Genomic DNA, 21,583 nt, shown 5'->3' on the forward strand with positions numbered 1-21,583 from the left:
TTACAGGCGTGAGCCACTGGTGACTGGCTCTGGTTTTCCTTTCAAGCCAAATTATTCCAATCAACACAATTCTTTTTGGTGGGATTGGGGTTTGAACTCAGGGCTTGAGCCACGTCTCCAGTTCACTTTGCCCTGGTTATTTTGGCGATGGGGGTCTTATGAACTAGTTGCCTGGGCTAATCTTGAACCTTGATCTTCCCAATCTCTGCTTTCTGAGTAGCTGGCATTACAGGCATGAGCCATGGCACCGGCTCAACTAACAACAGATTTAAGCAAATAGTTTGATTTCAAGTCACAAGGTCTCAGAATGAAATTCCTAGATAAACACAGTAATTAGATGCACAATAAAAGCAGACTTGAAATATCCCAGCCCACAACACTAAAAGGAAGCCTGGATCATTTCCAAATTATATTTGGGTTTAACATGCAAGGGGCTCATTTTTCATACGGGCAGAGAAAACAGAAAATAGAAAGAATCACACAAGGCAAGGAGCGTCATTAGAAAACAAACCACACCCTCACAGGCAAATCCGTTTTAATTCATTTCAAGAATTGAACACTCTGTTTGGAATTGAAAGCAAAAGCAACATGCAGAAAATTAACTAAGGAGCTAAAACAGAAAAACTCTGACTACTGTAAAATTACAAATACAAAAGCAGAAATAATAATAATAAAAAAAGACGCAATTACAGGTTTCAGTGACATTACTTGCAGAACACAGCCAATGCATCACTTACCCTCAAATAGTCTAACTTGCTTTGAGAGGAGCTGACACGGAGCCTCAGTCAAGCAGGAGGCATTCTGTCCTCTCAACTGCCCAAGAAAACGGCCAGGGAAGGGCTAATTCTCCCCCTCCCCCAAACGTTTACATTCATTCCATTCTTTTAACTAAGGCAACCAAAGGACAATTTCTTGAGACACCCCCAGCCCCCTCAGAAGCCACCAATTCTATCCATAAAAAAAAAAAAAAAAACCACATTGAACACAAAGAGATGAACACCTGCACAGCTGAGGACAGAGCTTATACAGAGTGCAGGGATGGCTCGCTGTTCTAACGTCTGCAGATATCAGGTTAAGATTTCTTTAAAAGATGGGTGGACGGGAAGAGACCAGGGCCTAGCCATCCATTTGATGGAGAAATGACCCGTATGAGAAAGGTGACACATGGATGGGCCCGGTGGTGTCTCTGCAACTCTGCACACCAGTGAGGTAGGAGCTCTGAAGAATGAGGAACCTTGAGGGCATTAATGGTCCTACTCACGGCTGTGTGTGACCTTACAAAATTTGGGCTGTATTAGGTTAGTCATGGAGAAGGACAAGATCGAAGACAAAGCCACAGGAGTGGAGGTCCTGGCACTGACCCAGGGGCTGTCGTTGTTCAGACAAATCAAGGGGCTGAAGGTAGGGATGAAGTGGAGAGCCTTGGTGGACATTCTACAAAATGGTCATTAGCAAATTGTATCAAAAAGTATCAAAACATTTCAAAAAACTCTAAAAACACCAGCTTGGCAGATGCAGGGGCCAGGGCCTCAGGTGCCAGCCAGCAGGGGAGCTGTCCACACTCCAGGTTATCCTGGAGGCCCGTGCCTCTTGCTCCCCTCCAGGGCCCCCCATACATCCATGGGTACATCAGAAGGTCCAGAGACCAGATGAGCTGCGCCCACAGGTTTGAGACCTGAGGCTGAGTCCAGCCAAAACCTCAAGAGTCCAAAGCCAGTGAGCTGCTGCTTGGGTTGGTGTTGGCCAAGCCCCAAGCCCCATCCCATCCCCATTTACCAGGGTAAATAAGGTCGGTGCCTCTATAAGGGGGTGGGGTGGGGGTGGCAGTGGCCTATCACTTCTTGCACTCTCAAATCACTGAAAGGGCCTCTTGGAGCCACCGCTAGCACATCTGAATTCACAGAGTTGACCCGGTCCTGGGAGGAGGAACACCCTCTGGTATTTGGCTTCCCACCCCATAACACCCTGTCAAGTTAGCTTCTGGGCACCTTATCACCAGGGGCAGGTAGAGATGCATTCAGGACACATACACACCTGTGGTTCTCCCAGTCTCGCCTGGCAGTGTTACTTTACTAAAACGGCAGAGTGTGAGAATTGCCAAGTGAGGGCTGACACCGTAATGCTGATCACGCAATCGATGTGCATTTTCTTTTTGGGGACAGTGTCTCACCATGTTGCTCCGGCTGGCCCGGAACTCATGAGTTCAAGGAGTCCCTCCCCATCCTGCTCGGCCTCCCCAGTAACCGGGGGCACAGGTGCCGCTGGCCGGGGAGCCCTCAGTTTTTGCTGTCCTTCCCTTTCACCGTTACATTTATGTTTTATGCAAATGAGCTCTAACTTGGCTGAGGACCAAATCCCAAAACCTCTAACAGAAAGCTAAAACCCTTGGGCTGGTGGAGCGGCTCAAGCGGGAAGAGTGCCTGTCTAGCAAGCGTGAGACCCTGAGTTCAGACACCAGTGCTGCAAACAAAACAAAAAAAACCCCTCTCATTTTTTTCAAAATGAGCAAAACCAAGACCTGGATAGAAGCCTGCCATGCTTATGCTGAAAGTGCAAGGAAAACTTCCACATGTTCCCAAAGCTGCAGACAGCAGGAAGCATGGATGGGAGCATGGTTGGGGGGGCGTGGATGGGGGCATGGATGGTTCAAAACATGATGCAGACATGGCTGTTTTCACTTTGGGTCGGTTTGATGCACAGTGTCACAACAGGTCTCAGGCTCTGCCCTCCTCGTGAAAAAGGGTTTTCTTCCACCTAGTTGGGTTGCACAGTGAAGTGATTTCCAATTTAAAGATGCAGACACCCAAACCCTAGCCCAGGTACCACCACCGGGCTCTTCACCTCTCCACTGACACCACCAGCCACCAACAGTGTGAAGGTGGCCCCCACGATAAAACTTACATGTCAGCTTTTAAAGGAAGGTGCTCAGCCTTAGTAAGATTAGAGGCCAAGCCATGTAAATTACAAACCACATTATGGTCAGAAGAGATGCCACCAAACACCAGGTGCCGGAGCCCACAAGGCACGACACAACCAGGACCCAGGCGGCACCTCGCCGTTCAGGGCAAGCCCCAGCAGGAAATGGTGGAGAGCTGGCTTCGGCTTGGATCCATGACTCTTTTTGAGGTCAAAGCTGTCCTGCTCTGAAAGCACTAGGAACCTTTTGCTGTGTGACTGCCACCTGCCCCGACTTCTGGTTGAACCACCTCTTGTGGTTCACGGCCTGGGCTGAGTTGGGGAGAACTGACCTCTGGTCTCATATGCCACCCTGTGCCTTCTACAGGGCCTTCAAGTAATCAAACCTGTCCTGGGATGGGACAGGGCTGAGCTCTTCAGGAGCTGGTCAAAGCTCTGCAAAACGTTTCTCAGAAGTCTGGGACTAGGCATGAGATCAAGAAAAGAGTTTCAGGCTCAAAAAGTTTGGAAATGCTGGATTGACAGAAGGTTAATGCTTAGTTGACCTGGGAGGGACCCAGTGGCATAAGAAAAGAGGGGACAAAAACTTGTTCAACAATCTTCCCAGCATTGCAAATCCACCTAGCAGCAGGTAACCAGGGCCAGGACTTGTTGCTTCAGTCGGGGGGAGGCCCTCGGCCACCTTCTGAGGACCAGCATGCTCATTTGTGTGGCCACAGTAATGGGATATGGCTGCAGGTTGTACCACATCCACTTTTTCTTTCCTGAGAAATTCATGAAGATTTTGAGAACTCAGTACCTGGGTTATATAAGAGACGGTGGGTTCCAAAAAACAAAGAAAAAAGAAGAAAACAAAGCAGAAACTTCAGCATGTGTACGAAGAGCTTTCTGCTGGTTTTTCCTTCCTTTCTTTCTTGGTTAACTTCTTTGAATTGAGAAAGATTATCACACCAGCCAGGAAAAATGGGATTTTTCAGCAATAAATCCAATGGCACAGAAATCCCAACGAGAGGTCCAGGTGTTGCCCCTGACTGTCCAGGAGGCTGCAGGACCCCTGGCCACTTACTCGACCCTGGGGGGCTCCTGCATCGTGGTTTGTAAAACAAGTAAAACAAGTATGCTTGATGTTGATGGTGACTGCCAAACACACTGGTGCTCAGAGTTCAGAGAGCTGGTTGAAGATGGCGCAGGGCTGCTTCCCTGCTCCTCTTGGAATTTTACATTTGCTAATTCTCAGGCGGGGCCCCAGGTCTATAGTTTATTTTATTTTTTTTAAAGCTCAGTCAAAAATGCAAAGAAAGGAAAAAAAAGACAAAAGAAAAGCTCAGCAGGTTTGTGAAGTCTCATACTATGTGGTTTGAAGTGTTCCTTTGAGACCCCAAGTTTCACTACAAAAATCTCTGTATAACCTGTGTGCTAGCTACTCTCAGGGGATAGTTACAGGGACCCTTGGGGTCTGTCCTCCAGCCCCAGCAAGAAGGCCTATCAGACACTGCCTGGGCCTGGGTTTAACTGTCCAAGCAAGATAGTATGTAAAGTTATGTGGAATATTTTATCAGTTACTGTGATATCATAGAAATACTAAGAATCATAAAAGTCCAAAAAGCTGCTGAGGAGTGTGCACGCTACGCTTCCAGGAGCCGACCTGGGGCTACTGGCCGCGGTCCTGGTGCCGCTTGCCCTTGCCTTTCTTCTTCTTGTCCTCCAGCCTCGGCTTAAGGGCACAGACGCAGGCAGACACCCCAGCGATGGCCTTGGGCAGGTCGGGGCCCCTGCTCCACCTGTCGGCCTCTCGGTCGTACACCTGCACGGCCCTGGAGAAGGCGGTGCTCTCCCAGCTGTAGCCACCCAGGATGTAGATGCGGCCTTCCCACACAGCCACGCCGGACTCGCTGTTAGCCTGTAGCAGCGGTGCCACGCGGGTCCACTGGTTACACTGAGGGCTGTAGGCCTCCACGCCCAGCACGTCGAAGCGCTCCATGGATTCGATGTGGTCATCACTGCCGCCGATGGAATAGATGCTGTCACCCAGGCTGCACATGCTGTGCCAGCCGCGTGCTGTGGTCATGGGCCGCCGCTCCTCCCACACATCCGTCCGGTGGTCGTAGCACAGCAGGTTCTTGCGGTACGGGCCTATCTGGTAGTCGTGACCCCCAGAGATGTACACAAAGTCTTTGTAGATGGTGCCGGCATGGCCATAGGTGAACCTGTAGAAAGGCAAGGGGCAGAGGGACAGAAGGGTTCAGTGCTGTGCCAACTTCACCTCCATGAGCCAGGGCCTCAGCCTTCTCTGAGAAATGGGGGCAGCGGGCTTCTTGGAGGGTTAAGAGGAAAAAACAGGGAGCAGGCAGCCCATAAGCACCTTATGGATGGTGGCTGTCACTGGACAAGGGCAGCACAGGCAGGTAAATGGATGGCCTGGCATCAGGCCACCTTGGTACAACTCCACTCTGCCCTCCTCTGAATCTTCATTTCCCTGCCTGGGAAACTGTAATAGGGCTGTTACCTGTTGTAGTGGCTAGGGACAACTAACGTGACACGAATAGCCATGTACACGACCAAGACATCATCAGAGGGAAGAAAGCAAAGTTCAAGTGCAGCTGTGAGGACATTCTGAGAACAATGGCAAAGACCACGAGATCCATGGTTGCCAGGGGGTGGGCAGAGCAGGAGCAAGGGGACACAGGGACTTTGGGGCAGTGGATGCTTCTGTGATACTGTCATGGTGGGCAGATTACTGTACATTTGTCAAAACCCACAGGCCTGTGTGGCACAAGGGTGGACTCTGCGGTCAGCCAGGGTCTTCGGTTAATAGAAATGTATTAGTGCAATGGTAACCAATGTTCCAGTGAAGGTGTTAACAACAGGGGACGCTGGGAATGCTGTACTTTCTGTCCAATTTTCTATAAACCTAAGACTCTTCTGAGGTTTACTAAAAAGAAGAAAAAATAAACAAAGGCTTAAAACAACAAAGGAGTGATGAGATTCCGGGGAGTGGCGACACAGCTGGGCTGCATAGAGGCAGCAGCGCAGCGTTCACAGCAGAAGTGATCAGCCAGGCTCCTGGCTATGGGCTTGGGCCGTGGGCGCACAGAGGTTCCGTTATGAAACAAGGCAGTAACTCAAAAAAGGTCTGACTAGCCCTGCATGTGAGCAGCATGAGACAGTCTCGCTCCAGCTGTTTAGAAACGAAACCATAGTGTGTCTGCTATAGTGTGCGGTGTGTAGTCGCACTGGCTGGCCCAGACACAGTGGTGACAGCATGTTCTCTGGACTCTTTCTTTTTTTATTGTATTAGGGTTTGAACTCAGGACCTTCTGCTTGCTAGGCAGGCGCTCTACCACTTGAGCTGCTCCACCAGCGCCAGCACTTGCTCTGGGCACTGTAATCAGGCTTCATGTCTCCATCTAAACTTAGGGTCCTGGCCAGCCCAGGGCAGACCTGCCCCATTTGCTGTCACCCTGGCTTACATGATAAATCACACAGTACACCTGCTTCTCCACCGCTAGATCATTGTGGACACCCAGGGACTCCTGTCAAAGCATCCAGCCAGAGTAACACAATAGCTATTGATGATCAGGAGGGTCACCTGCTTCCCATCAGGTGTCCAGAACTGCTCAGTGGGTTCCTGACTTCTGCATGAAGGTGGTCATCTAGGAGCGGAGAGGTACACTCATGTCTGACATGCCCTTAACTCTAGGGTACAAAGTCCCCAAGATATCCACAGAAAGACTGGTTCAGAAAGTATGTGTTCAGGCAGCAACAGGGAATCTGTCACGCAGCTGAGTGACCTCTGCTAACTCCATGAACGCGTGCTTGGCTGTAGGGCCAAGGAAGGTGAGAGTGCTGCTCTCCCTGGGGCCAGATGCCATCGAGGGCTTCCTCAGCTGCACCTCACCCCACCTTCCCAGTGAGGCTGGGGGGTAGCTGTAATCATGCTCACTCTGCAGATGGGGGAGGGGGATGCTTGTCTTAGAGGCAAAGCTGATGCTTGCACTCAGTCTAAAACCAGAGCCCAGTTCTCCCCATGGGCTACCCAGTGCTGTGCATAAGCCAAGAGGCTTTCCCCGAGAACTGGACCAAACCTCATCCCATGAACACATTCTGCTGGAATACGGCCACAAACCCACCAGTCACCTTGGCAGGCCGGCCACATAGGACCAGGAGTCAGTCTTGGGACTGTAGGTCTCTACGGAAGATAGCGCTCCATTCTCGTTCCGGCCACCAACGGCCACCAGCATATCCTCAATGGAGGCCAGGTAGAAATCCACACGGCGCTGGTTCATGGAGGCCACCTGTGGGGGTGAGACACCTGAAGCTTCCCTTCCCCACACCCAGGCGGCATCATCACCCAGCACCCACTCCCCAGCAGTGTCTACAGAGTGCACGACACAGGTGGGTGAGACAGTGGCCAAGTGAGCTGGGGAAAGGAGGAGAACTTGAGGAGGAGGGTCTTCTGCTGGGACTTCTGAGTGTCCCTGGTGCTTCTTTAGGACGCTTGAGTCTCCATGAGGTGGGGAAGGGGGCACATCGTTCCCCAAACTCATGTGGCCAACTTCATGGACTAGGACACAGTTAAAAATTGCCAATGAAAAAAAGTAGTTTTACGAAATAAAAAAAATTATTCTTGGGCTGGCAGAGTGACTCAAGTGGAGGATCACCTGTCTAGCAAGCTTATAAGGCCCTTGGTTCAAACTCCAGTACTACCAAAAAAAAAAAAAAAATCTTTCTCACTGTTAGAGCTCTCTTTTGTTGAGGTGCTGGGGATAAACCACATGCTAGATGAGTGCTCTACCACTGAGCTACACCTTCAAAATACGGCCTCCATATTTTGAAAAGTTAAAGCTAGGTGGGAAATGGTGGCTCACGTCTGTAATCCTAGCTACATGGGAGGCTGAGATCAGGAGGATCATGTTTGAGGCCAACCTGGCAAAGAGCTCATGAAACCCCATCTCCAAAAAACCAGAGCAAAATGGAATATAGGCATGGCTCAAGAGTGAAGTCCTGAGTTCAAACCCCAGTCCCACAGAAAAAAAAAAATTAATGCTGATTGCGTCCAAGTAACACTGTAGAAAGTGGGGCTCAACGGAGTTAATAAGTCTACCCAACCTTAAAAAAAAACAAAACAAAAAAACCCTAGCAGAACACACACGAACATGGTCCTGCAGGAGACACACCTGTGTGGCCACCATCACAAAGCCTTTGCAGCTGGACTCCATGGTGGGAGCCTTCTTCTGGTGGCGTGATATTGCCCATGGATTTAGATTTTGGGGGGCAGAATGAAAAGGCCACCTGCAATCCGTACTGAGTGTTAAGCTCAGCAAACATTGAGGTAAGTAGTAACTCGGAGGTGTGAGAATAAAGACAGACAGGTTTTCCTGGGTTGGGGTCTGGAGAGGGGTTTGTGGGAGAAGGGGGACGTCTTCCCTAAGCTAGGTGCATGCCAGTCAACACAGGTTACAACCTCCCTGACCCCTAGAAAACCACACGCGTGGGAGTATGAGGTTGGAGAAGGTGAGGAACCAGCTTGAAACCTCCCAGCCATGCTGCAGCCAAGCCAGGGGCTGTGTCCAGGTCCCTCTTCTTCCCAGAATCAGGCTTTGATACCTGCCCTGGGCCCTGGTGGGAGAGGGGCTTGGTGGCTGCCTTTGAACAGCTCCCCAAACCTCTCCAAAACAGGACACACTCAGTAGAGACTCTGAGGCCCAGAGAAACTTGTGTCAACTACAGTCTGGCAGCCTGGGCCTCGTGTGGCCATTTATACTCAACATAACTTAAGTTATAATTCAAGGAATCTGAAGATTTGGGTCTTCAGCCGCTGGCCACATCCGAGCGCTCAATTGCCACATGGGAAAGGTGACGAATGTGTCAAACACAGGACGTTTCTGGGCCCACCAGAGGATGATGCTCTAGACAACAGAGCCTCCAAACCAGGGTGTGGGCACGGGGAAGGTGGGAGCTGTGTGGCTTGTCACTTTATGGTCACACCTCGCTCAGGAGCAGGACAGTCATGAAGGCCCGAAAGAAGGAAGGGGAAGTCAAGACTAGGTGAAGGAAACCAAAAGAGGCCTCAAGAGTAAAGAAGTAATCCGGCTTTAACCTCACCTTGATCCACTGTTTACAGCGGGGGTCATACCTATAAAGAAGATTGGAGGCTGCATCCCCTCCGTTGTCCCGGGAGAAGCTGCCACCTGCGATGAAGATGAAGCCACCCAGCACAGCGACGCAGTGGTGGCTCCGGCGGGCTGGCAGGGGCGTCTCCTTGACCCACTGCTCGCTCTTGGCGTCCAGGTAGCAGGTGTCATCGCTGAGCTCCAGACACCGCTCGGAGACCTCGCCGCCCACGAAGAGCAGGCGCTCCTCGTTGGTGCGCAGGGCGGTGCGTTTGGTCTGCATGACGGGCTGTGCCGCCAGGCTGTTGTGGTAACGCACGGCCTCCTCGATGAAGCCCTCACAGTCGGCCTCCCGGGGCAGCAGAGAGCACACGGCTGGCTTGACGCGGTGCAGCAGGTCGTTCTTGGGGATGAGCGGGAAGTGGATGTTCTCCAGCACGTGGTAGGCATGCGCCTCGCGCTCGGGCTGCTGCGTCAGCCACTGCAGGGCTGCCTGCAGCAGGTCGTGCTCGCACTCCCGCTGCACCTGGCTGCTGCTCAGGTACAGGCAGAGCTTCTGCATGGAGATGTTCTGCAGGAAGTCGGGCGTGAAGGACAGCGTGCCGAAGTGGCTTAGAACAAAGCCGTCGATGAAGGCGTCCAGCCGCTTGAGGCTGTAGATGGAGGCCACCTCCTGCAGGTATAAGTAGTTGTCCTCGCTCACCTCCTGCTCCAGGTACTCGCAGCAGAAGTCCACCACTGTCCAGATCTGCAGCAGGTGTGCCGTCTCCAGGACATAGTCGATGTTGCCCCCGTCCAGCGCCAGCTCCCCGCCGTACAGAAAGTCCACCACAGCCTTCAGCCCGATGTACGAGGCGCCGATGAGCTCCACCTCCTTCTGAAAGGCCTCCCGCATGCCCAGCGTGAACATGGAGTTGAAGTAGTCGCTGCACACGGCCAGCAGGTTGCGGTGGGCTGGCACACGCTGCTCATCGGCCACCAGGACGACGTCACAGAAGAGGCCACGCAGCCGCTGCTCGTTCAGTCGCTGCAGCACTGTGGCGGAGTGGTCAGCCCAGCGGTATACCTGTGCAGAGGAGGGTGTTAGGAGAGAAGCACCCACCCAGGGCCCACGACCAGTGCGGCCAGAAAGATGGAGTAAAAGAACACAGGAAATAAGACAGAGCACATCATGGGACAGGAAGGTGCTTGTGTGTTTGTCTCTTTCCTTCCTTTCTTCCTTTTTTTTTTTTTGTAGTACTGGGCCTTAAACTCAGGGCCTACACCTTGAGCCAGCCTGGCATTGGCTTTGAACTGTGATCTTCCCAATCTCTGCCTCTTGAGTAGCTGAAATTACAGCTGTGAGCCACTAGGCTCACCCAGCACCTTTCTTCCTTTTTGATAAATAGAATTCCTGAACACTTTCTTGCCTTCTCTCTCCCTCTCATCGTCTTCCTTCCTTATCGTTAGAACTCGAAACATTTTCTTTCTTCTTTCCTTCCCTCCCTCTCCCTTCTTTATTCCCCTATTCCTTCCTCTGGCCCATGACAAACAGTTTGGAAAGTGCCCTCCTATTAGAGAAGTGGAGTTGTTCAGGAGGAAGCCCCTCAAATCAGTTGGGTCTTGGGAAAGCTACAGAACCTCTCTGAGCCTCCGTTTCCTCATCTTGGAATGAGAGTGAGGGAGTTTACAACTTAGGTTTGGGGACTCAGTGGACAGAACATGTCAGAAAGCTGGCCTGTAAGAGCTTGAGAAGCGCTGTCAGCCCCACCCAGGAACTGCTCTGAGAAAGACAGCTGTTTTAAAGAGGGCACAACCCTCCATCTTCTACTGCTCTGCTCTGGGGGAGGTGGCAGATACAGCGATATATCTAAGGTGCTCCCGGGATCCTACTATGAGAGCTGTGGCTTTGCAGATATAGTGCAAGGAGCCATCTTTTCCTGGGGGCCCTATATGCTGGCACCTTTCGTTTAGCATGGTAGTAACCTCCCCAAGGAAACATCTGCTTCAACTCCACTTTCCAAAGGGGGAAAACAGAGGTTCAGAGAGATGAAGAAACCGCGCATAGACAAGTGTGAGACTGTGTGGCAGGGCCGAGGCTTGGACCTATGTGCAACTCCAGAGCCCAAAGCTTTCATCACCATGCAATAGTGGAATTAATAAATCTACTATGAATAATCCAGATTCACTTGATAAATCCCAGTGGCAGTCATTTACTGAGTGCTACATGTCACCATATTGCAAAGATGAATCAGATACAGACATGAGCTTCTGAAGTCCTGGAGGACTCACAGACTGTGCTCCTGACACTGCACACTGCTTTATCAGAGAAAGGGAGAAAAGCCAGGCACGGTGGCTTCTGCTTATAATCCTAGCTACTCAGGAGGCTGACGAGGGAGTGTCATGGTCAGAGGCCAGCCCAGGCAAAAAGTTAGTGATACTCTATGTCAAAAAAAAAAAAAAAAAAAAAACCCACCAAGCTGCAAGTAGAGGCTCATGACTACAATCCTAGCTGCTCAGGAGGCAGAGGCAGGAGGATCTCCAACCAGGCTAGCACTGGGAAAACTGCAAGACCCTATCTGAAAAACAACTAGAGCAAAAAGGACTGGGGCGTGGCTCAAGTGATAGACCCTTGCCTATCAAGTTCTAACCTCTTCTAGTTCAAATCCCAGTTCGGAAAAAAAAGAAAAAGAAAAATTGACATAGAGAAAAAACAGACCATGCAAGAGCATCCAGTAGTAGTTGGTCTTCTTGGGGCAACTGAGGGGATCTGGCTGGGCACTACACCTGAGCAGGGCGAGTATGGAGAGAGAGGGGTGTGGACCGAGGGTTCACTGGGTCTCAGTGCTGTCCCTACCTCCCTGAATTCTGACAAGTCACCTCTCCACGTGCACACCCTTTTTCTGCCCTTTCCCCATGCTGGTGCATTTGTAATTGGTTGTTCTATCTTTTGGTAGTACCTTTACTTCCGGCCAATTCCAACCTGATCACTCTGTCTTCGTCACAGTAGACAAGGCCCTTACAACCTGTTGAGGATGCTAAACAGGTCCAACCTAAGGTTTCCTTCTCTTTCCAGCTCAGGGCCAGGCTGCTCCTGTTCACAGGCTTCCTGTGTGGATCTGGTGTTCACGGAAATACCCAGCTGGCCTAGCACTGGCCTCTCATTAAGCAGGAATGGGCCGGGCTCCTATGACACTGGTCTGGGCCCTGCTTGGGTGTGGTCTCAGGTCAAGATGCAGTAGGAGTCTGCCTCATGTAAAGGCGTACTGCTCCCAGGTAAGCCAGTGGGGACAACAGGTGGATCTGCCTGGCCCCTGGTGGTTTAGACCAGTGAGGGTGCCGGGCCTACCATACTCAGATGGGCCAGGGTGGGGGAAAGCGTGGCTATTGTTTCTGATGCTGGGCTCCACGCTAACAGCTGTGTTCCCTCCTCAACATGGCCTTGAGAACAGCCCATTCCTGGCATTTTGGCACAGCTGCAGAAATTACAACTTTCAAGACACACCCGACATCTCCAAACTCTCAAAGGACACCAATGGCAGAATTTCAGATAATTTAGAAGCATCAGCGTCCAGTGGCCTCTGATGCTACCGGTTCTCATCATCCTTTAGATACCACTTTAGGGCCTCATCAAATGCAAGGCCAGGTGGCAGAAGGAACGCAGGGGTCAGGGCCTAACGTGGGGACAATGCAGCAGGGACGGGAGGTTCCCTGTCTATAAGGAATCTGACTGACATGGATCAACTCACTTCACTTCAGGGTGGCGAAGCGAGCAGAGACAGCAGACAGACCACCGTGGAGCACAAACAAGTACCATGGCTTGCCGGCAGCCCCCCAGGGAGTCTCAGAGGCTTCATGCTGAGTGCCAGCAGCCAGCCAGACGAGTGCCCACCACAAGATCTCAACTCTGTGAGTCACAGTGCGAGGAGTGGGAGAGGAGCCCACTGAGCACAGACACTGCAGGCTTTGGTCACTGTCTTTGTATTCCACCTGGGTGTGGGTAGGTGGGGGTTAGTATCCACACATGATGCCCTTCCTAAAATGAAGTGTCAGGGCATAGAGCCTTACTCCTAAGAGCTTCCATTCTGGCTTTAAAGGACAAAGACTGCCAGTGCCATCAAGCGTACAAAGCCACACTGTCGCTGCACCAAGGCGGGAAACAAAGCGCCTTTGAGAGCAGCCGGACCCTTCAGGCTTTCACATGAGAGCAGGACTGGCGGAAGCTCCTCAGTCAGCTCAGATGGCACCAGGGGGCTGATTCTCGGAGGACCTGCCTCTTCTGCAAATGATGCCCACTTTTCTTTTATGTGCATCTGCAGAGCCTCCCCGCTTCTCCCACTTCTCCTGGCTGCTCACTCCCTGTGTCTAACACAGAGTTTCTCTATCTTTTCTTCTACTAAGAAGCCTTTTAGGGTATTTTATCCTAAAAGCTTCCCCCTCACATAGGAAATTTTACCAGCCTGGGCATAGCGTATGTCCACCTAAGTAATGTATGTGCATTTATGCTGTATATATCAAAAGTAAAATGCCTTCTGCACCCCTGAGAACAAATTTTCACCCCTCTGGGGGCAAAAGCACCCTGAATGAGAAAGCTCAGGAAACTCAGTCTCCACAAGGACACTTGAAAGAAATGACATCATCAGTATTTGTAATTAGGAGACAAGTGGTCATGGGGACTGTCCCACACCTGAGTCCCCAGTCTTTAGCTAGAACAGTGCTGGGGAATGGAGGCTGCTGAGAATCCCCAAGGAGTCTGCTGAAGGTCCTGCTCTCAGAGTTGAGCTGAATGGGAAGCAGGCAAAACCAGGCCATCCTATGGCCAACTGCACTTCTCCCTCTACTTCCCACTGGGCAATTCTGATGCAGCCATCTGATGTGGGCTGGTTGCCCAGCTCTGGGGAACCCACTATCACTCACTCTTGGGATCCCATAGAGTCATGAGCAGGGACCTTGGGTCCTTAACATCAGGTACACAACGAGTTCACCATAAGGCCAGAGGCTTGGTTCTCATGGAACCTGTCCTTGCAGTTGACATCCCCTGGTTCTACCCAGTTCCATCCACCTCTCAGTGCTGATACACAGAAGGAGTGAACGGAGCTGTGCACAGAGGCAGCTCTGCAACACCACACTGAGAAACAGAGACATCTGGCCACAGCTAAGGAGATTCACATCAATAGCCAAAATCAGCGTATGCACAAGAATGAGTCAACCAGAGACTGCCACAGGACTAAGGCGGTTCGCACAGGTGGTGAGTGACTGTACACAGACCTTTGAAGACTCGCTGATCTTGTACGGTCGGGACACGCGTGTCTGCCTGCTTCCCTCCATCCTAAGTGGTCACAGGATTCCTGAGCAAGTGTGCAGCTTCAACTCCTGGTCGTTCATTAACTGCAGATCCTGCTGGCAGATACAACAGACAGCAGGTGTGGAAACAGTCCCAGAGGAAGGATGGGCCAGAACACTGTGCTATGAAGAACTGATGCTGTGAGCTGAAAGAGTCCAGCGTCAGAACTGTTGAGAACATTTAAACTCCAACATCTAAACATCATCTAATATATGACAATGTTGTGTCACTTAGCCTGTGTCCTACAAATCCTTACCTTTTGATGCCTAATCCGAACCAGGTCTTTTGGCTAGCTTAAGTTTATCATGATAACTCATTATCACTTGGGTACCAGACTATGGTCCTAGAGCTATGCAAAGGGACTTCTCTCCCTCTGTGCCTTCTTATTTGACCCCTGAAACAAGTTAGCCTGGCTGATGTCACTTGTCCCATTTCTCAGATGAGGATACGGAAGCCATGGTCATGGGGACTGAGGGTTTAGTTCAGGGGTAGCGAGTGCCTGCCTGAGTTCAAAACCCCAGTACTACCATAAAAGAAACAAATCGTGGTTGCAAAGCGAGTAAACAGCTATCAATCCAGCTTCAGAACCTAGGCCCTTCGCCTGAGCACACTGCATGCAGCCCAGGCTTGGCGAGGATCATTCTTTGAAGTATCACAACGAGATGAAGGCTGTGGTGCAGCAAAATGGCCACATGCAGACAGGTAGTTTTAGACCTGAGGGTGTCTGGGTTCTTCGCTCATTTACTCCCACTACAATGCCACCAGGCCAGCACTACATTCTCCTCATTTTACAGAGGAGGTGGTGACAGCAGAAGGAAGAAGGAACCTGTCTAGCATCACAGACACGTGACCATGTGGGATTCTGACCCAGGGGACTTCCAACCCCCTCTGAATCCCAAGGCAATACTGACTGGGCATGGGGGAGGAGGGCTGCCCACAGTCAGAAACTTCAGCTGGGGCCTATGCCTTTTACCTAGAACAAGAACTTGAGCAACTGTGTTAACCTAACTGGACGTCACGGTCAAATCTATAGAATGAGCTGGTGTACCGGGCAGTGTTAAGGTTTCTACCAGCACTGAAATGCCAAGCAACTCATTAATAGCTTGGATCCCGTGAGGATGGGGGAGGGCTTGGTGGACTGGGTGAGCGCAACCAGGGAAGGACAAAGCCAACGGTGTGGGCACAAGTCACACAGTAGGACTGAGGGTTTAAGGAGGAATTGCTGAGTCGAGGAGAAGAATCAATTTGTTTCCTACAGAACAAACTTTTGCTAGAAGTCAGCACTATTCTAAGATAAATGGGGACAAAGAGAAGGGGCTTCACTGTTTCCAATGGGAGGAATAAATTCAGGGACATCCCATCCTGTTCAACTCCTCCCCAAGAAAGGAAGGGACAACTAGATCCCAGGACAAACTAGCAACTTTGTGACCTCGACAAGCTGTACAACCACCCACCCCCACCCTTCTGACTGCCCCTAGGCTGCTGGGAGGCCCCGGAGGAAAGGGAAGAAAACCGGCATTCATGCAGTGCCTACAGCATACCCAGCTCCCTCATTTCACCTTGGTCCTCTGAGACAGAAGCATCACCATTTTCAAAGCGGGATAACCTGGCAGGTGGCTAAGGGTCTGACCAAGGTTACAACCAGACAAAACAGGTGTCCTTTCCCAGTTCTCCCCCCACAGGCAGCCAGCCAGGGCTCCGTTTTGCCCTCAAATGCTAGAAGCTTTCTTTTCTAGGCCAAGATATCTAGACAGAGTTCCCAGTGCTGGAGGCTGGGTCTGGTTTGTACCGGGGTTTTGGAGGCCAGTTGTCTCCCATGCTTTTTGAAAGCAGGTGAGGGGTCAAGGCCATCCACAGACACAGTGACGATCTCGTTACGTGTAAAGGTCTCTCAGTAAACAAGGGAACAGAGCCCACGTCCGGGGCGTAGGAGTCCCCGGGGAGCCTTCCGATCTCGGCGCCGGAGGAAATACCACGCGGCTGGAGTGGACAGGCGTCCAGGCAGCACTCACCCGTCCCGGGTCTCGCCGGCTAGGTCTCCGGGGACGCAGCGGCGGCTCGCTGGGACCCGGCACCCCGTGGCGGAATTGCGGGCACAACCGCCGCCAGGGCAGGCTCGAGCCGCTGCGAGGAAGGGAGGGGGATGCAGGCGGTCACCTGCGGCCGCGCGGGGGCCGGCGCACAGGCCGCACCTGTCTCAGCAACGGGGATGCCGGCCGCGCCCTCCCCGGCGCACCCCAGCGCGCCACCAGGCACAAAGGGACGCGGGACCCTCCGGATCCCACCCGGCCCCCACCTGTCCGCCTCGAAGGCGCGCGGCCGTGTCCAGCTGAGCGGGCGCGTGGAGGGCGCTACGCGCACGGCGCGGGCGACGGCGGCGGGCGGGAGAGGCGGCGAGGCGCGGGAGCGGGCGCCGGGGCCCCTGGGCTGGCCCGGAGCGCGGCCATGGCTTCGCCAGGAAGTGCGAGCCGAGGGCGGAGGTGGAGCGGCCAATGGCGGCGGCCGAGGGGGGTGGGGCGTAGCGACGCGGGGCGGGGGCCTGCGGACAGTGGGCGGGGCGCGGGAGTGGGGCGTAGCGGCGTGGGGCGGGGCCTGCGGACAGTGGGCGGGGCGCGGGAGTGGGGCGTAGCGGCGTGGAGCGGGGCCTGCGTGCAGCGGGTGGGGCGCAGTGGGTCGCAGCGACGCGGGGCGGGGCGAAGTGGGGCGTGACCGCATGGGGCGGGGCCTGCTAGAGCGGGTGGGGTGCAGTGGGCGGGGCCTAAGGATGGCTGCTGGGCACCCCGGCCGGGGGAACCGTGGCAGGTGCCCCTTCGGCCCAGGACTTTGGGCCGAGACCCCAGACTCTGGCCGCCGCAAAGCAGGCCGCGATTTGCGTCGCAGAAGCCTGCCAGTGTCCCCCACCATCGCAGGCGCTGGGACACCGCGTGGACCGAACAGTGCCTCGTTGGACGGACCCGGCTGCCGGCCACAGGGTTCCAGTGATGGCCGCATCTCCCCCTTCTCCTTACTATGGGAGCGATCCCTGGACGCTGATCAGTCTTTGATGACTACTCTGTTCAGCTACATTCCCTGTCATCACCCTGTGTCCAGCTTTCTGTTGTACTTTACCTCTTGTGATGGTCTACAGTTAATTAGTTAATATTTGTGATGCTCCAGTCTTCTGATTCCCAGAGCAGCCCACGGTCCACTGCACCTGCTCTGTTCACTAGGCCCTGAACTCACGGGACTTTTAAGATTTGTTTATGAAATGTTATTAAATATCTTTCATTTGTTCAGAAACAGAAGTACTGATCTTTTTAAATTAAAGGGAATTAGGGTAAAACTGTCCTAGAGGATCCTTTAAAGTTCTCACTGACTGTTGACTCTTCTCTCTTCTGCAGGGACAAATTCACTTTCACCCTTCAAAACCTTGCGCAGGCATCGTCGTTTACCTGAACCTTACTGCCCACCTTGGGTTTTTCCTTGACCCCCTCCCCCACCCCAAACAAAGCTAGCATACACGCTGCCCCATCTCTATACCTTGATGTTTGCATCTCTGTTGCTAGGTGAATTCATGCATCTTGTTTTTTTGTGGCACTGGGGCTTGAACTCTGGGCCTACACCTTGAGCCACTCCAGCAACCCTTTTTTTGTGTGTTAGGTATTTTTAAGATAGGCTCACAAGGAACTGTTTGCTTGGACTGGCTTTGAACCTTGATCCTCCTTATCTCTGCCTCCTGAGTAGCTAGGATTACACGCATGAGCCACTGGTGTCTGACTGAATTCACGCATCTTGTTCATTCATTCAACAGACTTCTAGGGAGCCTCTGCCATGTGCCAGGCACTGTGGTAAGTATGAGGCTTATGAAGAAAGTTGCAGGCATTTTAAAAAGACAGGCAAACAACTGAGTCAGCAATTACCACTTGATGGTCAGTCCTGTGTTAGGTTATGAATGGGATATCATTTTCATAGTCAAAGAGTCTTCTGTGTTTGTCGTTCTATCTGTATAGACAACACTGGGTAGATTAGTATATGGCTCTCTACATATGTTTCTAGATCATCTATTGAGATTTACCTAAAGTTTTTTTTTTGTTGTTTTTGTTTTCGGTGGGACTGGGGTTTGAACTCAGGGTTTCATCCTCGCAAAGCAGGTGCTCTAACTGCTTGAGCTAGTCTGCCAGCTTAAAGTTATTTTTATTTTATTTCATTTTATTTTGTGGTACTGGGGACTGAACCTATAGCCTCTTGAATGCTAGGCAAGCAGTCTAGTACTTGAGTCACACCCCCAGCCCTTTTGTTTTTATTTTCTTTTTGAGACAGAGTCTTGCTAATTTTTTTTCCTAGTGTCTTGCTAACTTTTGCTCAGCTGGCTTGGAATGGAGATCTTCTTGCCTCAGCCTCTCAAGCGCTAGGATTACAGGTATGTACCACCACACTTGGCTAGTTGTTTTCTTTAGACAGTGTCTTACCATGTAGCTGTATTAGATACTTTGTGTCACTGTGACCGCACACCTGAGAGAAAAACTTAATTTTGCTCATAGTTTCAGTTCACCATGAGCATGAGGAGGGCATGGCAGAGCTGAGCTGTTCAACTCAGTGGCAGCCAGGAAGCAGACAAGACAGGAGGCAGACAAGACAAGATGTGCCCTTCGAAGACACGCCCCATATAGCTCACTTTCCTCAACTAGGTCCTTCCGCCTTCTGATAGGCTATTAAATTTTGACTCCATCAGTAAATGAAGCCACTGATTAGATGAGAGCCCTCATGGTCTAATGACCCTCAGCATGCTCAGTAATTTCCTAGGTATCTCTCAACCCAGTCAAGCTGATGACCAAGATTAACTGGCACAGAAGCCTGGGCTACCCTTGAACTCAAGATCCTCCTGCCTCAGCTTCCCCAGTGCTGGGATTATAGATGTGTGTCATCATGCCTGGCCTAGCTGAAGATATTTTATGATCCTCTAACTCAGCATGGGTGTCTGCCTTTCAGGTGTTGGGTTCTTGTTGGGGGCTAGAATGAGGGTGTGGGACAAACTCAGGAATCCACACATAACCTTGACCTGAAAAACATGCAGCTCAGCTCACCTGGCTTCATCCTGTCTCCCCAATAACACTGAGTGAGTGAACCACCTTTCACCTTCTGTCTTTCAGTAACATATTCCCCCGATTGTAAAAGCATTGCATGCTTCACTTGACTTGAAAATCCAGAAGATCCAAAAGATAAAAAGGTTAACTGCCGTCCCTCAATATTTTCCCTTACGTATTGTGTGTGTGTGTATGTGTGTGTGTGTGTGTGTGTGTGTGTGTGTGAGACAGAGACAGAGAGAGAGAGAGAGAGAGAGAGAGAGAGAGAGAGAGGGAGAGAGAGAGAGACTGAGGTTTGAATTCAGGGCTTCGCTCTCACAAAGCAGGTGCTCCAGTCCATTTTGCTCTGCTTATTTTGGAGATGGGGAGTCTCACAAATTATTTGCCCAGGCTGGCCTGGAGCCTTGATCCTCCTGATCTCAGCTTCCCAAGTAGGGAGGATTACAGGTGTCAGTCTCTTTCATAATTTCTTAAAAACAGCAATAATAATAACAGAGCTTACTATGCATTAGATATTGCTCTAGGCTCCCTGCACAGATGAACTCATTTAGCCCCCTTGACCCTTGAAGAGATCTCCTACCTTCCCTGCTTACAGACGGGAACACTGAGGCCTGGAGCATTAAATCCTTGCCCAAGGTCACAGTGATGTAAGGAGTAGAGCTGGGCTCTGACCACAGGCAACCAGTCTCGCCCTTGGCTCCCAGTGCCTCTGTGCACTGATCAAGGCTGTGTGCTCTGTGCAGGGAGCTCACAACACAGACGAGCACAGCTGGGGGGCGGGGGAAAGCACCACCACATGTCCCTGAGGAACAGCTGTCAGTATTTAAGGATAAATCGACCCATATTTCCCTATGCGTCTATGCAAATGAGATTGTGCCCTTCGGCAGCTCACTTTCCCCGGTTTTGCAAATATCAAGAGTTTTTCCTCAAACCAATAAAGTCTCTTTTATGATACAGTCTTAATGTCTTTATCCGGTCCTTCAAATGGATTATGCACTTGGCCTTCCCAGTCATAAATAACAGCAAGGCAAACATCCTCACACACTTCCTGGTGAACCCCTCTGATGATAAGTGGAATTGCTGGGTCAGGAGTGTGTATTTGTAAGGCTCTAAGCCTTGCCCTGATCCAAAAGGAAGGTCAAAGTAGGTGTCTCTGACAGTGGCCCTGAACTGTCACCTCTGACACACAGCCGCTGTCAGATGGGACCAGGGCTAGCTCTGTGATCTGCAAGGCCCAGTGCAGAATGAAAGTGTGGCTTTCTCCCTTGCTCTCCCTTGCTCAAAAAGCAGGAAAATTGGTGCCTGCCTATAGTTCCAGCACTCAGGTACAGGTGAGGCAAGAGGATAGCAAGTTCCAGGACAGTCTGGGCTATGAGACCCTGTCTCAAAAAACAAACAAGTGTAGCAGGGTGCTTGGTGGCTCACACCTGTAATCCCAGCTACTCAGGAGGCAGAGATGAGCAGGCTTGTGGTTTCAAGCCAGCCCAGGCAAACAGTTCGCAAGACCTATCTCAAAAATACCCCATACAAACAAGGGCTGGTGGTGTGGCTCAGGTAGAACACTTACCTAGCAAGTGTGAGGTCCTGAGTTTAAATCCCAGTACCACCAAAAAAATAAATATATAAAAAGCAGGAAGAATCTGTTCTGGCTTCTGCATTCTCCCTCTCTGGGCCTGTCATGTTATCATTCCTAGCTACATCATGCCACTCTCTCCTGGACAGGAGGAGACGGTGGAACTCATGCTGATCCTCACTGGTACCTAGGCCACAACATGTGATTTGGTGGGCAGTGCGCACCTGTGCGCAGGTGATTGGGAGGCAGGGCTGAGGGAGCTGAGAGGCCAGGAACCATCCTGGGGAGGCAGAATGCTGATGGGGGTTCAGACCCAGTGACAGCTGAGAGGCCAGCTCACCCAGCACCTGCGCTACCATCCCAGTGTGCTCCGTGTACACAGCTCAAGTGCAGGGCAAAATTATTCCAGGTTCCAAGAGACCGATCTTTGAGAGTTAAATCCCCAAGCTTGGGCCTTTCTGAGGACAGAGCCTTGTGTGACTGCACTAGCCACGGATCCAGGAAGCTGGCCGTAGATGGGCCATTGGGACTGTCATCAAAGAGGCCCCCTGGAACAAGACACTTGTCATTTCTTCAGTCGATACCTAAGATGTTC

General features: G+C 51.6%; 1 protein-coding gene across 5 annotated transcripts; it reads right to left on the reverse strand.

Annotated features, from left to right (window-relative positions):
- Positions 1-518: 518 nt before the first annotated feature.
- On the reverse strand, positions 519-16,764 carry Klhl36 (kelch like family member 36). Of its 5 annotated transcripts, none has more exons than XM_020158546.2 (5): positions 16,649-16,764; positions 14,277-14,405; positions 9,022-10,095; positions 7,054-7,211; positions 519-5,123 (listed from the first exon to the last, which is right to left on the reverse strand). In XM_020158546.2, the coding sequence occupies exons 2-5, from the start codon at positions 14,334-14,336 to the stop codon at positions 4,568-4,570; spliced, it is 1,848 nt and encodes a 615-aa protein (XP_020014135.2). In that variant the 5' UTR covers positions 14,337-14,405; positions 16,649-16,764; the 3' UTR covers positions 519-4,567. The 5 variants fall into 5 exon arrangements, with proteins under 5 accessions (XP_020014135.2, XP_073911645.1, XP_073911647.1 ...); XM_074055544.1 differs by lacking the exon at positions 16,649-16,764 and adding an exon at positions 16,365-16,629; XM_074055546.1 differs by lacking the exon at positions 16,649-16,764 and adding an exon at positions 16,365-16,629 and having other exon boundaries at positions 14,277-14,408.
- Between the last annotated feature and the right edge of the window lie 4,819 nt (positions 16,765-21,583).

The sequence above is a fragment of the Castor canadensis genome, chromosome 15 (genome assembly GCF_047511655.1).
Source record: "Castor canadensis chromosome 15, mCasCan1.hap1v2, whole genome shotgun sequence".
Lineage (NCBI taxonomy): Eukaryota > Metazoa > Chordata > Mammalia > Rodentia > Castoridae > Castor > Castor canadensis.

Excerpts from the sequence above, each read along its gene's own strand:
- Klhl36 (XM_020158546.2), bottom strand. The coding sequence starts at position 14,336 with ATGGAGGGAAGCAGGCAGACACGCGTGTCCCGACCGTACAAGATCAGC. Across the intron at positions 7,212-9,021 it reads GCTGTAAACAGTGGATCAAG|GTGGCCTCCATGAACCAGCG; the intron begins GTGAGGTTAAAG and ends TCACCCCCACAG. Across the intron at positions 5,124-7,053 it reads TATGTGGCCGGCCTGCCAAG|GTTCACCTATGGCCATGCCG; the intron begins GTGACTGGTGGG and ends GCCTTTCTACAG.